Source organism: Lepisosteus platostomus, chromosome 9, assembly GCF_059453375.1.
Source record: "Lepisosteus platostomus isolate fLepPlt1 chromosome 9, fLepPlt1.hap1, whole genome shotgun sequence".
Taxonomy (NCBI): domain Eukaryota; kingdom Metazoa; phylum Chordata; class Actinopteri; order Semionotiformes; family Lepisosteidae; genus Lepisosteus; species Lepisosteus platostomus.
The window spans coordinates 6,088,526-6,102,751 of record NC_142619.1 but is presented as its reverse complement, the minus strand read 5'-3'; the positions used below and the strand labels follow the sequence as shown (position 1 = coordinate 6,102,751).

The following is a 14,226-nucleotide window of genomic DNA, read 5'->3' as shown; positions in this document are numbered from 1 at the left end:
TGACTCAATTTAAGATTGAAAAATTTTTCGCTTTGAAAGTAGGCTTTTCAAAAGTACTATACTTAAGTGGATTTAAGAAATGAATTGTGGAAAAAGTGTTCTGGGATTACTTTTCTGTTATTAATTAGCCTCACAAGTACTATTGACCTTGGAACAGTTAGTGCAGTACTGTACGATGGCTGGCTTTGCTTGAAGGCAGGTTTAAAGGGGCCAGTATTCCTCCGGCCAGATTCAAGTTTATGTCCAAGGGATTTCATAGGGTGAAGCTGATTGTAGTAGCATTTATAAATGAGACTTCTATTTCTATCTATCTATCTTTCTATCTAAATTGCTACCAAGGATAGATTTGTAAAGAATTATGACTCACCTGATAATGAGGCACTTATAATTGATATAATTAGTTAATGGGATGGATTAACTACTAAAGTATTTCATACTGTCTTTATAGGTTACCTTGAATGATTCTGATCAGGTTTTTGAAGATTCTGATTCATACAAATTTAAGATTGGTAACTTGTTTTTTTTCATCCAAAGTGGTATTTCTTATAACCGTAGAGAACACTAGTGCTGGTTTTTACAAAATGATCGATACTTGCAGAGGATGTCTTGTTTTGCTAGGGCAACTGTTAGCAGAAAATAGCTTAGAAAACTCTTGTAAGTTAAATATTCACAATTCAGCATTCAGATGTCTTTCAAAAAAGAATTAACCATTTTAATAAAAGCAGAAACTTCATGCATTACAGTGCATTCCAAGAAAAAAATATGTTTTTCTTTTCTCTGTGTACAAGAGCATGGTACAGTATATGTACCTCAAAATATGAGAACATGGACAGCAGTCTAATTTACTAAAGTCAAATCCTGTGAAAATGTGGGGGAAAACAGTACAACAGAGCAATGCTGGTGACTGGTTTTTACAGAGAAACTAGAACAGTAAGAAAAGAAGAAATACACAGAGTCTTCATTCTCCAGTGTGCTTAGTATGGTGATGGAGTGTGACGTGTTCATAGAATCACCTACCCATCTTGCACATTGAAACATAGTTTTCCTCAAATTGATCAAGAATAACTTTATTAAAAGAGAAAAGGCAGTGAAAATAAAGTAAAATACAGTGCGATATGTGCCTGCACTCAGCTTGTTTGCAGCACATTTCTGCTTGTTACCGTAAGTGAAAGTTTGTGAAGTGACTAGCCCATGAATTGAATGGGTTACAAAGACATCAGTTTAAACCATTCATCATGTGCTTTGCCAGCTACTGGTAGCTCTTCTTGAGAAAAATCTAGACAAATTGCAATGCATGTTGGGTTGCATATTTACATTAGCTCTTACTGTATACATTTTATTACAGTGAACATTTCCCCCCCAAAAAAAACTGAATTACCTGTACAGTACCTTTTTAACTAAAGGTGGGTGGCATGATTTTTTTTTTGCAGTTTTTGCTCTTATTTGTTCCAGGGAACTTTTAGCCTCATACAACCTCAGGCTCATTCGCGTGTAAAATTGAAGGAAATGTGAGCATTTCTGATGAATAAAATAATATATAAAACTCAATATCCACGATTTCACCACTACAGCACAATGCTATGGATTTTATGAAGGTGGTGTACTAAGTGGTGATTACGCTGTTGAACTTCAGGTTTTATTGCAGATTTAAATAGCTTCAGAGGAGGAATTTCTGCTGAGATGATTACTTCTTCAAATTCAAGTTCTTGAAGTCAGAATATTCACAGTTGTGAAGGGTTTCCATAGGAAGATTTAGCACTTTTTGGGCTCATGAAGTAGATCCTAAAGTGCTTACTGGCACTGGTAATAAGCAAGATTAGCCAAATGATCTTCTTTAAATTTATTCTCTCTTATATCCTTAAGACGGTGTAAAACAAGGCTACTCAAGCTTCAGCATTCGAATCCCCTCCATTTAAGCCTTTTGCCACAAACAGCTACTCACTTCTTTATTTCACAACTACCAGTGTCAATAGAACAATTACAGTACATGCTTGTTGTACAATGGAGGTTCTGTATGTGGATTCACCCTGTGGGTGAGGATAGACAGTGTTGCAAATGAACATGACTTGTGCTTGATCAACAACCTGGAGCCGAGCTTCAGCCCCTCTCGATTTTAGACTATCAGTGCTCCGGCACCTTCTTGTGACATGAAAAATTGAACACTTGATCTGAGCCAGAGGCCAAAAGCCCAATTTTTTTCTCTGCATTTAAAAAAGCCTTGAAATGCAGCTGGTGTAGATTATCCACCCATCCATTTTCTAACCCCTTCTCCCAGTTCAGGGTCATGGGGGAGCTGGAGTCTATTCCAGCAAGCAGTGGCCACAAGGCAGCTTTCGCATTACCAATCACAGGGCAGTTACAAATAGACATGCACTCACATCAGTGCCGATTTTCCCAGAAGCCACTTAATCTCCCAGGATGCCCCTGGACTGTGGGAGGAAATGGAGCACCTGGAAGACACCCAGGTGAACATGAGGGAGAACATACAAACTCCACACAGACAACACCCGCAGGTCTGGAACTGAACCCAAGACCCTACTACTGCGAGACACCAGTGCTAACTACTGTGACACCCCTGGTTTAGATTAGCCATTTTTAATAGTGAATTTGAAAACCTTTTCATTTTCAAACCTTTCCCATAACCAATGGCCAAAAGGCAATCAAATATCTCAAATAATCTACAAGTCTTATTTGAGTAAAACTATCAAACAATGAATCTGAACCTTTGTGAAACAAGTGAGACATGAAGAAATTTCCCAGAAGTAGGCAGGTGTGAGCTCTGCTATTGATGTGGTTGTGACTAATGACAGGGTTCTGGTTGAAGATAGAGGACTGAGATGTGTCAGGCAATTTATCACGTGAGAGGATATGGATCTGGGAAATGAAACTCGGGCGTTTCCAACTGTTTGGACCACTGAACAATTTGATGTTCATCAAACCAAGCGCCCATGGCTGCTGCACATGTTAAAATGTAGGTTCCCTGGTCTAGCTAAAGAGTGGAGACCATGTAACATCCTGTGCTCCAGATATAAAAAGAAAAGAGCTGAAAAAAGGCTGTAGAATATGTTTGGACCAAGCTGAATTTATCCGCATCTAGCATTTTGGAGAAAGCTAAATAAACACTTTAGGGCTGAATAATATCATTCACTAATGATGACTATTGATGATCTCCAGGATCTTGTTTAACAAATTAGGCACTGAAAATGACAATGTTCAATTAAAGGATCACAACCACCTGCAAGATGCTGCAATCACCCTCTTTCATTTATGTCTTCTTCCTCTGTAGTGCGTATAGTTAGAATTGTACTTGAGGACCTGGAGATATTTTTCTGACTTAACCTTTGTAGCTGCCAATTCTATGTGACATCCAACCCACCCAAAAAACGTGTTTTTTCCTTTTAGACTTTGTTTGCTTTGGGCTAGCAGGCTCCAAACCTGTTACTTTGCTTAGATGTGCTGTGACTTATTCCCTCTCTTGATGTGTGGTAAATGCAAGAGATTTTCTTCAAGATTAGGGATCTCTTTCGACATAGTTTGCATTAATATACATTTTTTTTAATATCCACTGGAATTCAGTAGAACTGTGTGACACTCAGGACTGTGTGTGGTTGGCCATGTGCCCTAGCCTTATCTAGTACTGTATATATCTCACTAGCCTTATCTAAATATATCGCGTCTTTTCTGCTGAATCTATTTTTAAACGGATCTCAGAACAAGCCCGTGAACAGTGCACAGAGATGTGCCCAATTGCTTTTGCTCTTTCAGTAGAGAGAGCCTTCAGTATGACTCACAAAGGATGCACAGAAAGATTTGTGAGCTTATTGCCTTGTAATCCCAGTCTTTTTTATACCAATGTTCCCAATTATTTCTTTATTCTGGTTTATTTTCGATTGGTTAAAGCGAAGTAGTATGTGGATAGTAGCCGGCATCCTCTGTTAAACACTGAAATGTCTTATAACTTTGGTTTCATTACAGAGTAGGCCTAGTGCAATAGAGCAGAAAATGTAAGTAATCAGTAATGCTGAAGAACAATAAACATTGAGATAATAATTCTGCCATTTTGTGCAAATGTTTTTCCTTGCTTGTTATGGTTTTATCCAGTCGTAATCTGGATGATAGTAGAAGGCTTTTGCGGAAGCAAACATTTTTGCACATACACGGTTAACAGCAATATGTTGTTTTACTGAGAAACATTCACAACGGATATTCATTACTGCATGATGTATAACTTTGTGGTGTGAAGACAGACCTTGACATGCTGAAAGATGATGTTGGTGACAGAAGAGTAAGAGTTTAGAAAATATTGCACGCCCCAAAGTTTTTAGTAATAAGTAACTTTTATGGATTCTGTCCAACTTCAGGTGCTCAGAAAGCATCAGCTTTTCAATAATAATAATGATGATGATGATGATGATGATGATGATAATGTAGTAGTCCGGCAGTACTCTTACCACACACCAGCTATCAGTGGGGAGGAGAACAGAGTGATGAAGCCAGTTCAGAGATGGGCATTATTAGGAGGCCATAATTGGTAAAGGCCAGGGGGAAATTTGGCCAGGACATTGGGGTAACTCCCCTACTCCTTTCATGTTACACCTTGGGATTTTTAATGACCATTTTTATGACTCATGAGACTCCCCCATAGTCATTAAAATCCCCTTTTTAGTGGACATCTCATCCAAAGGGCGGCCCCTTTTTTTACAATATAGCACAAATGAATAAAGAATGAAAAAAGTACCCCAACAGTATAGTTAAAGCAGGTGAAGGACTATAAAGGCAGCTGTGTTATTAATATTAGTTTGGCTTTGAGGTAGAAGAAAAATTGAGAATTATAGTATTCAGCTGTTTATAAATCATCATTATGTGTTACTCATACAGAATATAGCATTTTGGATTTCTGCGGGGGTTCTTAATTACATAATAAGTACAGACACAGCAATCGTGGCATAACTGCAAGAAAGTGACTTAACAACTGTGTGATTTTGAGTGGGGCATCACAATTAATGGGAAATAATGGCAAAATTGCATATGTACTGTAAACCCTTCGATTTCACTTAAAGGAATGACTTCCAAAATGAATCCACAGAATTCTAATTGGTAAGAGTAAGCCGGATCTCGGGCGAGATCACGAAAACTTTGCAAGAGCAAATTCAGGAATAAAAAAAAAAGTTCTTATATTCCTTTTTTAAAAATGGAAGATGGTGATGTCCCTTATATATATATACACACACATTTCCTATTTATAGAACACTCCAGGGCTTGTACAATTTAGAAAGGTGCGCAGAATATTTTGAAAATGCATTTTGAGACTGCTGACTGTTCTTGGCACGTTTTCCATTATTGATTGATTCACTTCCTTAAAACGATTTCAGCTGCACAGTAAGTAGAAAGAAACAAAAAACGCATTATCTAGACCTGGCGGCTGTCATTGCATTCAAGCCCTCCCTCCCCGAACACTTTTTTCCATAGCTGTGGTAGACTTCTCTGCTACAGCTTATTGAAATTGTTTACAGTGTTGTGAAAAAAAGCAATTCTTCTGTCGTTTCCAGGACATCCAGCACCGCAACTGTTGACGTTTGCGATCAAGCGATCGTTTTCATAGCAAAACTTAAGCCTTTTTTTTTTGCAGGCTGATTTAAACTTTCGAATCAACAGTCTGGCGTCAGTGTGCTGGAGATGTACTGTAACACTTTTGTCTCTCTAAAAAAGGAACTTAACCTGAAACACCTGGGGGTGATCTCAGGACAATCAGAACAATTCACGCATTCTAGGAAATTCTAGGAAGTGGGCATAGAATTTTTGTAAGCTCAGGGGAATGCTAAAACTGAATGGATTTGTTTTGGATGAAGAGCCTAATCCATCAGGACATGTTCTGTAGTTTTTACAACCTTTACACACATGCAGGTCCTTTTTAGTACCCAGAGGATTTTTTAATTGAACTAACATCAGCCTGATCTAAAGTACCCTTTATTGATGCTACAGTATGTAGCTACTGTATGAAGCATATCTCATGATCACACATCTGTAGGGAAAAGTAGAAATCTCTAAACTACTGGCCTGACAGAGCCAGCCCTGCAACTCGTGTTGCTTAGAAGAGTATATCGCTGTTCCATCTACTATCAGCTGTTGATCCTATCCTTTGCTGTTCACTAGGGGCTGTAAAGCAAAAAAGCCAATTTAGAAAATTCTGCTGGGTGCAGCACTTAAAATTGTAAATCATTTTCAATTGATCACAATGCAATATACATACTGTAGCTGCTTTCAGTGATGTTTACGGCACCCTCACTGTCCTGCCACAAACATCATTGACTTCCCAGGTATCTTTAAGCTTTCACTTGTTGTAGCTTCTCCAGTTGCTGTGGAGTTCCCAGCAGGCACTAAAGGGCTGACATTGTGTAAAATAGGGACATTACAAAAGGGAGGATGGTGTGTTTAAGCCTCACCTTTGCAGTGTCGCATAGAAACCTTCACTGTGAATGGTGCAGAACAGAGCCACTGTTCATTATTCCTTTCAAGGCAGCTACAAAGGTAAAGGAAATAGTACTGTGAACACTTCTTACTTCTGTTACATTAGTACGGTTAATAACCAAGAGTATAGTTTATTAGAGACAATTTGGTAGGTAAAATTATCAGCTATCGATTTATCTGTTTGAATTAACACAATTCTCAAGTGACTAAATAAAAGCTGTGCATTTTCCTTGATTTTTTCCCCCAGCTTAAAGATATTTGTACATGATAAAATTATAAAATTACTTGTTGTTACAGTTCTTGAAAATGATAACAAATGTTTTACACTTAGTAAAGTAAAAGTAACTGGCTCTTTTATTTAACAAGGCTCACAAACACAAGAATAACTGCATTTTTGCTTGTACTTGTAAGATTAGAGCTTGCATATTGGGTGCTGCACGGGGAGAGGTTAAGTCCTGTGTCTTTTTGAATGGAGTTTATAACAGACTTTCGGGAGTTCAATCAGACTTAGCTGTCAGTAATTTACAATCACCGCTGATGTCATTTCCTCTCCTAAAACACTATAAACACTGTACGTGAACCCCTTTTCTCCCTCACATCGTCTTTTTGCACCCCACTACTTAATCTCCACCCCTGCAGCTGCCCCTTGGTCACTCCTCTGTCCACAGGGGGGTCCCAGCCTCCACGGACAGGAGGTCAGCCCACAGCCAGTTGGGTTAAGCCAAATTGTGACTAAACACTCCATAATCGTTTCAGTACACCTAATTCCTGGGTGTTGTTATTCCTAGTGAAATGGCTCAATAATTGATAGTTCTCTCCTAGACAGCAGGTTTGGGTCTGGCTATGTATTCTAGCTGTGACAGTGGGCCAAGCACTTTTGATATTGGAATGGTCTTGAATTGGCCAGGATTTCTGCGGTTTGCCACTCAGCAGTGAAACCTCTAAGGTCTGCGGTTTTCTTTGTGAAAAAATATGTAACTCCTTCAGTCGCTTATATAGAACAAACTACCCAGCCATGTGGTTGAGGTCTAGATGAGATCCTTGGATTATTTAACTAATTACTGCCAGCCTAGAGGGGCCAAATGTAACCATTGTTTGTAATCATTCTCCTGTTTTTAGGTATTTGAATGGGCAAGAGAGAGAAAAGAAACTAGAAGATAAAAGAGAGGTGGCTAAGGTCCTTTTAAGATTTCACTGAGGTGTTTACTAAGTAAGATGTCAGTAGCGTGCCCTAGGCTAAGAAAATAATGTTTTGAATTACGTAACAGAATCTTAGAAGAAGCAGGAGTATTCCAGATACTAAAATTTAAGAAACATCTACAAGGCCCAGTGATTTTCTGCCAATTCTTCTTAAGAGCACAGGAGATGTTATCCATATGCCATTAGCAAAACTCTCCCAGCGGTCAATTAAGATAGGGCTAGCAACCATTGACTGGAAAAGTGCTTCATGTAGTGCCCATCTAGAAAAAGCACCACAGATATGGACCAAGAAATCATAAATGTTAATTTTTAGTAGAGGATTATCTGAATGGCAGCAGGATTCTTAAAAAGTACTGTAGGCCTTACTAAACTACCTTGTTAGTGTTTTGGAGAAACAACAGCAATGATAGATATGGAGTACCATAAATAATATGATATATTAACTGTTTTAATTAATTCTTTTGATGATGTTCCACATTGAAGATTCATTCTATATGGATATTCTATTCTAGATAGCTGTAGGCATCTAGGATAATATATGTATTTGGATTAATAACTTGCTAATGGATAGAAAACAGACAAGACACAGATAAGTGGTAAATTCTCAAATTAGGGTAAACGTCCCTGTGTTAGGATCACAGCTCTGCCTTATTTATATCAGTAACAGAAGGCGAGTCAAGTTTGCAGTTTATACTAAAATAGGATTAGCAAACAAAAGCTGCAAATGAAAGGACTTTGACAAAATTCAAGACTACAGTCTAGACATGCAGAGTGCTACATGTACAGTAGAAGAAACATGAGCTACAAACATTAAAAAAACATTGAGCAAATAGAAACAACATACTGTTTATGTTGATACAGTGCATCATAGTGTTAGACGACTATGAAGATAACTGATTTAATTTTCCTCAAAACAATTCATGACCTTTATGATCAACAGAGCATCATAGTCCAGAGGACACAAGTATAAACTGTGTGGAAGTGCATCTTAAACTGAAAGCAGGGGACACATCTTTACACAAAGGCCTGTGGGAGTATGGAACAAGCTGTCCTGTCATCCATTTGCTGAGACCAAAACAGTAGCGTCTTTCAAAAAACAGCCAAACGGTCCTCCTGTCTGTAATAACCGGTTTTTATGCTTATGTGCTTATTTTTGGAAACAGAATCCCCTCCATACGGATTGTACTGTAGCAAAAAAAAAGGCTCATCTAATTATAACTGTGGAGATCTTGCCTTTCAGCTGTGTTATTTTGGGTAATGTATGATAGTGATTATGATTCTTCAGTGAAGAAAATCTAAAAAACATTAAGCGATAATATCACTCGAAGGGATTATTGTCCTATCATTTGTTGTGAGAAATCACATTACTTCTATGTCTGTAGCTGTGAGACTGAAACGCATTACAGGAGCTTTTTGACCCCATCAGCAACAAAATGGTATTACTTACGTAGCAGGCAGAGATAAATAACTTGGCTTCGAAATCGCAATATATATTATTTGTGTTTAAGATGATGCTGCACACTTTTAAATACTGTCCAATGAACTACCTGAAATGGAGTGCTACAGCTTTATAAAGAGATCCGGTGAAGAATAATTCATGCTCATATTCACCCTGTCTGCATTTAAGCAGATCATTCACAATGTGGCATAGAAATGTGACCTTGATACTCAGTTCAGAATACAAAGGTCTGTGGCTCAAAAATAAGCTATTGGAGAAATTTAAGATTTAGCTTGCAGGAAAGTTCCAGGAGTACACAGACTTTTGCAATATTTTGCTTTTGCTAGAAGTTAAATAGATCATTTTACTTCAATCAGGTGCAGGATTTAGTATTTACCCAACAAATTAAGGGAAAGGATGAAATTGTGACAGCGCTGAACAGACTTTAGGGCTTGCAGGTACTCCCTAAAATGGCAGGATCTATTTTAATTCTTGCTGTTTTTGTGGATATATTTAATGTATAAAATTTAACTTCACGGGGAAAGACCTAGGTGAAACTTAACAAGGTCTGGATATATTCCCCAACTATTTGTTTTGTAGGTGCATTTTTATGCCACAAATGTTGACATTTTCCTTTGCTCATTTTCAGATTGCATCTTCAGACTTGTTGAAGCAGTATCCTCAAACTCAGTAACTCTCTTTCTTAGTAACTCTTCTCTTGTGTGTTTTTTCCCAAGACCCAAAGACTTGGCCTGTTGCATATTTTGTTTTTATTCTTCGGCCTTGTCTTTCATTTCACATTGACAAGTCTTTTACAGTGTTTGTGAACGGGTCACTAGGAAGGACGAAAAACAATTGAGCCACTGGAAAGATAGTTGAACTTAATCTGGGTAAAGGTCTCTTAGGATATGGTAGTTTTCTGATTTCTCAGAAATTTGTCTTGCCGCAAACAGCTACAGTATGTTTTGCATACACAGAAACATACAGACAGTACAAGTAAACCTCTTATTACATAACCCACACATCTACCCATATTAATATTAATACCCATACCCATATTAATTTCACACCCTATATACTCAACTATACTATATACAGTATACAACCAACTATATCAGAACCCTGTATATTTACTCACCCCACGATTACTAAGCCCATGTAATCACTTTGGCCCATAATCCTCTATTAGCACGTTCCCATAAATCACTGCTCATTTACTGTGAGCGTGATTATTGATTGAGTTGTTTGATTGAGTGTGGGATAAAATACATCTTCATTTTGTTAAGTCTACATTGAAGAGAACGTCTGACACATTTGTGAGTTGATATTCTTCATGCAAGACGCTAAAAACTAGCCCCAACGTGCTCTTCAGTTTGAAAATGTAAAGCGCCCCGCTCATAGGGGCTCAGAGGGGGCTACCCCACTAGCCTAGAAAACATAGTCAAGAGCCTGGACATCTTAGCTTTTTGTTGCAAAGAAAGAGTCCTTATACCAGATGGTTATTTCATACTGTATCACAGTACAGAAAAACATGGACAGAATCTTGATCTCCACTTTTGCTGTTTGTCTGCTAGGTCTAAGCTGGTAACACCTGTGTCAGTGGAGGGATCTTCTGAGACTGATTAAGGATGCGTTTGAGTTTGCTGTGAAATTTTATGGGATCCCTGCATGTCTTAACCTTCTTTTTAGCATTCTGGTTTAGCTGTGTGTTCATCTGCTTCATGCTTAAAGCTTTAGTTGTCTTTATTTATGATTTATTTCCCTGAGGCAGCTTGGCACAGTTTTTCCATCTCTGTGCTGTGATTCAATTGTATTACTAGAGCTTGTGCTTTATCGTCTGCGTTGCAGAAAGGTTGTGGGTCTGAAAAGGGCGCTATTTCCCCCAGGCAGTGTGGAAGATTGTCATCTAAGCTTCAGAGTGCAATTTTATTTACACAGCTTGTGAGGCTGCATACCAGTATTCACCAATATTCAAAGACACTGACACATAGACTATAGATAGATACTTTATTAATCCTGTGAGGGAAATTGCAGTGCCACAGCAGCCTGGCACAGTCAATACAGCACAGTGTAACGAAATGATACAATAATAAACAATACTATATAGTAAGTACAGTCAGTGCGAAGTGCAGTAAAAATTGAGTATACAGAATTGCTCCCAGTACAGAAGATACAAAACAAATCAGAATGTATAGTACACAAAAAATATACTGCACATTCTAAATATATTGCAAAAATCCCTACCATGTATTGCACAAAAACAAGAATTCATGTTTAGTCCAAAAACAGGTCAATGTTGCCCATGTGCAGACACACAGTGGATGAGTTGTAGAGTCTTATGGCAGAAGGCAAGAATGACCTCCTGTAGTGCTCCTTGTCGCACCGTGGTTGGATCAGCCTATTGCTGAACATGCTGTTCATTCTCACAAGCATGCCATAGAGGGGATGGGAGACGTTGTCCATGATGGCCATTAATTTGGACACCATTCTCCTTTCAGCTACTAAGCCACCTCTCAGCCATATGCATACGTTTAGAGCGTTTTAATTACCCCTGTTGCTCTACTGACCAAATTACTGCAAGATGAGAACAATCTACAACCTACAATCTACAGAGTGACTTTCCAGTAATTGTAGGAGTACAGTAAATTATCTTAGGGCTCGGAACACCTGAATGCTGTATGTACAACAGCATTTGCTAAGGAATAAACTCATTTAACTTAATGTGCACAAATTCTAACAAAGTTTTGAAGATGAAATTCATAGCACGAGGAATAATTCCTCTGCCATTGCTTTCAACAATCTGGGCATTTAATTCCCTATGCTTCTCAGTCCTGAGGCTACTACAGTAATAGAACAGAGAATAATTTGGACCCTCTCTGTGGGCGACAGCTTTCAATACCTTTCAGTCAAGTAATTAAAATAGCTTTTTTGATAATTGCTCTGTGTGGATTTCTATTTAAAAACCTGTAGGTTGTTTGCTTGTATACCCCAATGGGAGTTCATTGCTGCTGTCTTTTAATTTACATATTTCATTTTAATGTGGTGAATGGGTTACAGTACACTACAACAATAAGCTATCTGCCCCATATTTCATATTTTCCTTGGTATGAAGTCACTGCCCTTGCTGGAGCTCTGTAAAAATGTTTCCTAGTTACCGCAAGTGGGTAGTTTGACTTCATTGCTCTGTAATTAACGATAATGCCAGTGTACATGAATGGGCCCTCTTTGTATCATTCATTTTGGACTTCCCCTCAAGAGGAAACATTTTTCCTTACTTACTACAAGTAAATGTAATTTCTTACATTTTTAAAGGAATTCAATTATGAACTGAAGTCATTCAGAATACTGTTGTTAGGCACAATGACAGTGCATTACGTTTTATGTGGATATTCACGTGCAGTATTTGCTTGTGGAAGTGCTGAGTTAATGGTCCATAAATCCTTGGAAGAGTTTTAAAAAATAAATCAAGTCATTCTTCAATTAAGATATAATTAAAGTTACACTTAAAGTTAATAAAGGGGAACTGCAATGCTATTTTTATATTTCGGGGTTGAAAAGAGTCAGCATTGATTGAGTGCATTTCAAACCACAATAAAAGTCTAATGTACACAGTATCTTATAAAATAATTAACTTTACGAAATAGAGGAGATTTCCAGTTATGCTCAGCGCCATGTTCTGTGATTCAGAACGAGGCAACACAACGTCCAGTGAGAAGTTGCCCTGTTACATTATAAACAACCAGGCTTGTGAATACATTCCTTTTAATCCAATAGAAATATTGCTTTGGTTTTGCCGAAAAATACTACTTGTTAACTCTGCACGCAGATCACATTGGAACATTTCTGCAGTGAAATAACTGCTGCACAAACTGCAATTATTCACTGATTATTATATTACTCATTGCAGTGACTAGTGAGCAGGAAGGGCCGCTTCATGTCACAATTCATGGGAACTCTTGCTCTCCCCCGTGGAGAGACCAGGGCTTTGTGACAACATGGCGACTTACAGTACTTTCACATAGTTCACGATGTTGTGCTTAATTCGAAATTAGTAAAATTTGCCTAGAAAATCAATGAATTTATTTTGTTGCCAAGATTTGATAACCAGGCCGAGAAATTGGGACTCCAGTTGGCATTCGAGGAGATTGTATTTGCTCTCTTGCTTTATCTTGAAAGGAGACGTATTTTTTGGTGTCGTTTCTTGTCATGTCACAAGTAATGGGTTGTATGGCATGGGAATACATATTTGAGTGCTGAGGGTTTTCATGTTTTTTTTTTTTCCAGGGTCATCAATGCAGGGAAGAGCACGCTGAATGAAGACCAGGCCTGCTGTGAAGTTGTCGTTGTTAAAAAGAAGCCGGGGGTCCTGTCTAGTCCAAATAAAACCTCCACGTTAAAGAGAAGGTCATCGCTGCCAAACGGCGAGGGCTTGCAGCTGAAGGAGAACACAGTGAGTCCATTACCAGTGCCATACCTGTGGAATCTCCATTAGATCTTTTTTTGTTTGTTACTGTGCAATTTTGTTAGAGGCTGTGGATGACGTGACTGCACAGTGGTTGGCATTGCTGGGGCCCTGGGTTCAATTCCAGGCCTCGGGTGCTGTCTGTGTGAAGTTTGCATGTTGTCCCTTGGTTTGTGTGGGTCTCATCTGAATGCTCTGGTTTCCTCCCAGAATCCAAAGACATACTGGTAGATTAATTGGCTTCTGGGAAAACTGGCCCTAGTGTGAGTGTGTTTGTGTCTGCGACCTGCTCTGGCTCACCCTCAACTATATATTGGATTGATGTTAAAAGGCATGCAGTGGGGTAGTGATTAGTGCTACTGCCTCACAGCTCTTGGGTCATGGGTTTGATTTTGGACTGGGATGGCATCTACAGTATATTGAAATTGTATGTTCTCTAAGTCTGCGTAGGTTTTCACCAGATCCAGTCCTGGTTAATTGGTAGCTGGTTAATTGGTGTCTCTAACAATTGTGTGAGTGTGAATGTATGTTGTGAGGCATCCCACTTCTCAGGTTTAACAGGCTATTGAGCAAAATGATCTTCAATATCTACTGTGCATTGAAGTTAAAGGATTACGTGGAATAAAATAGTATGTTTTTAGCTTTGTTTTGGGGCATT

At 38.5% G+C, this 14,226-nt stretch overlaps 1 protein-coding gene across 2 annotated transcripts in view; it reads left to right on the top strand.

Annotated features, from left to right (window-relative positions):
- ppm1h (protein phosphatase, Mg2+/Mn2+ dependent, 1H) overlaps positions 1 to 14,226 on the top strand; it is a 77,008-nt gene that overhangs the window by 15,876 nt on the left and 46,906 nt on the right. For both annotated transcript variants that reach the window (XM_088646680.1, XM_088646679.1), the window contains exon 2: positions 13,391 to 13,556. In XM_088646680.1, the coding sequence (XP_088502806.1) occupies positions 13,391 to 13,556 (166 nt within the window). The remainder of the gene's footprint in view (positions 1 to 13,390; positions 13,557 to 14,226) is intronic.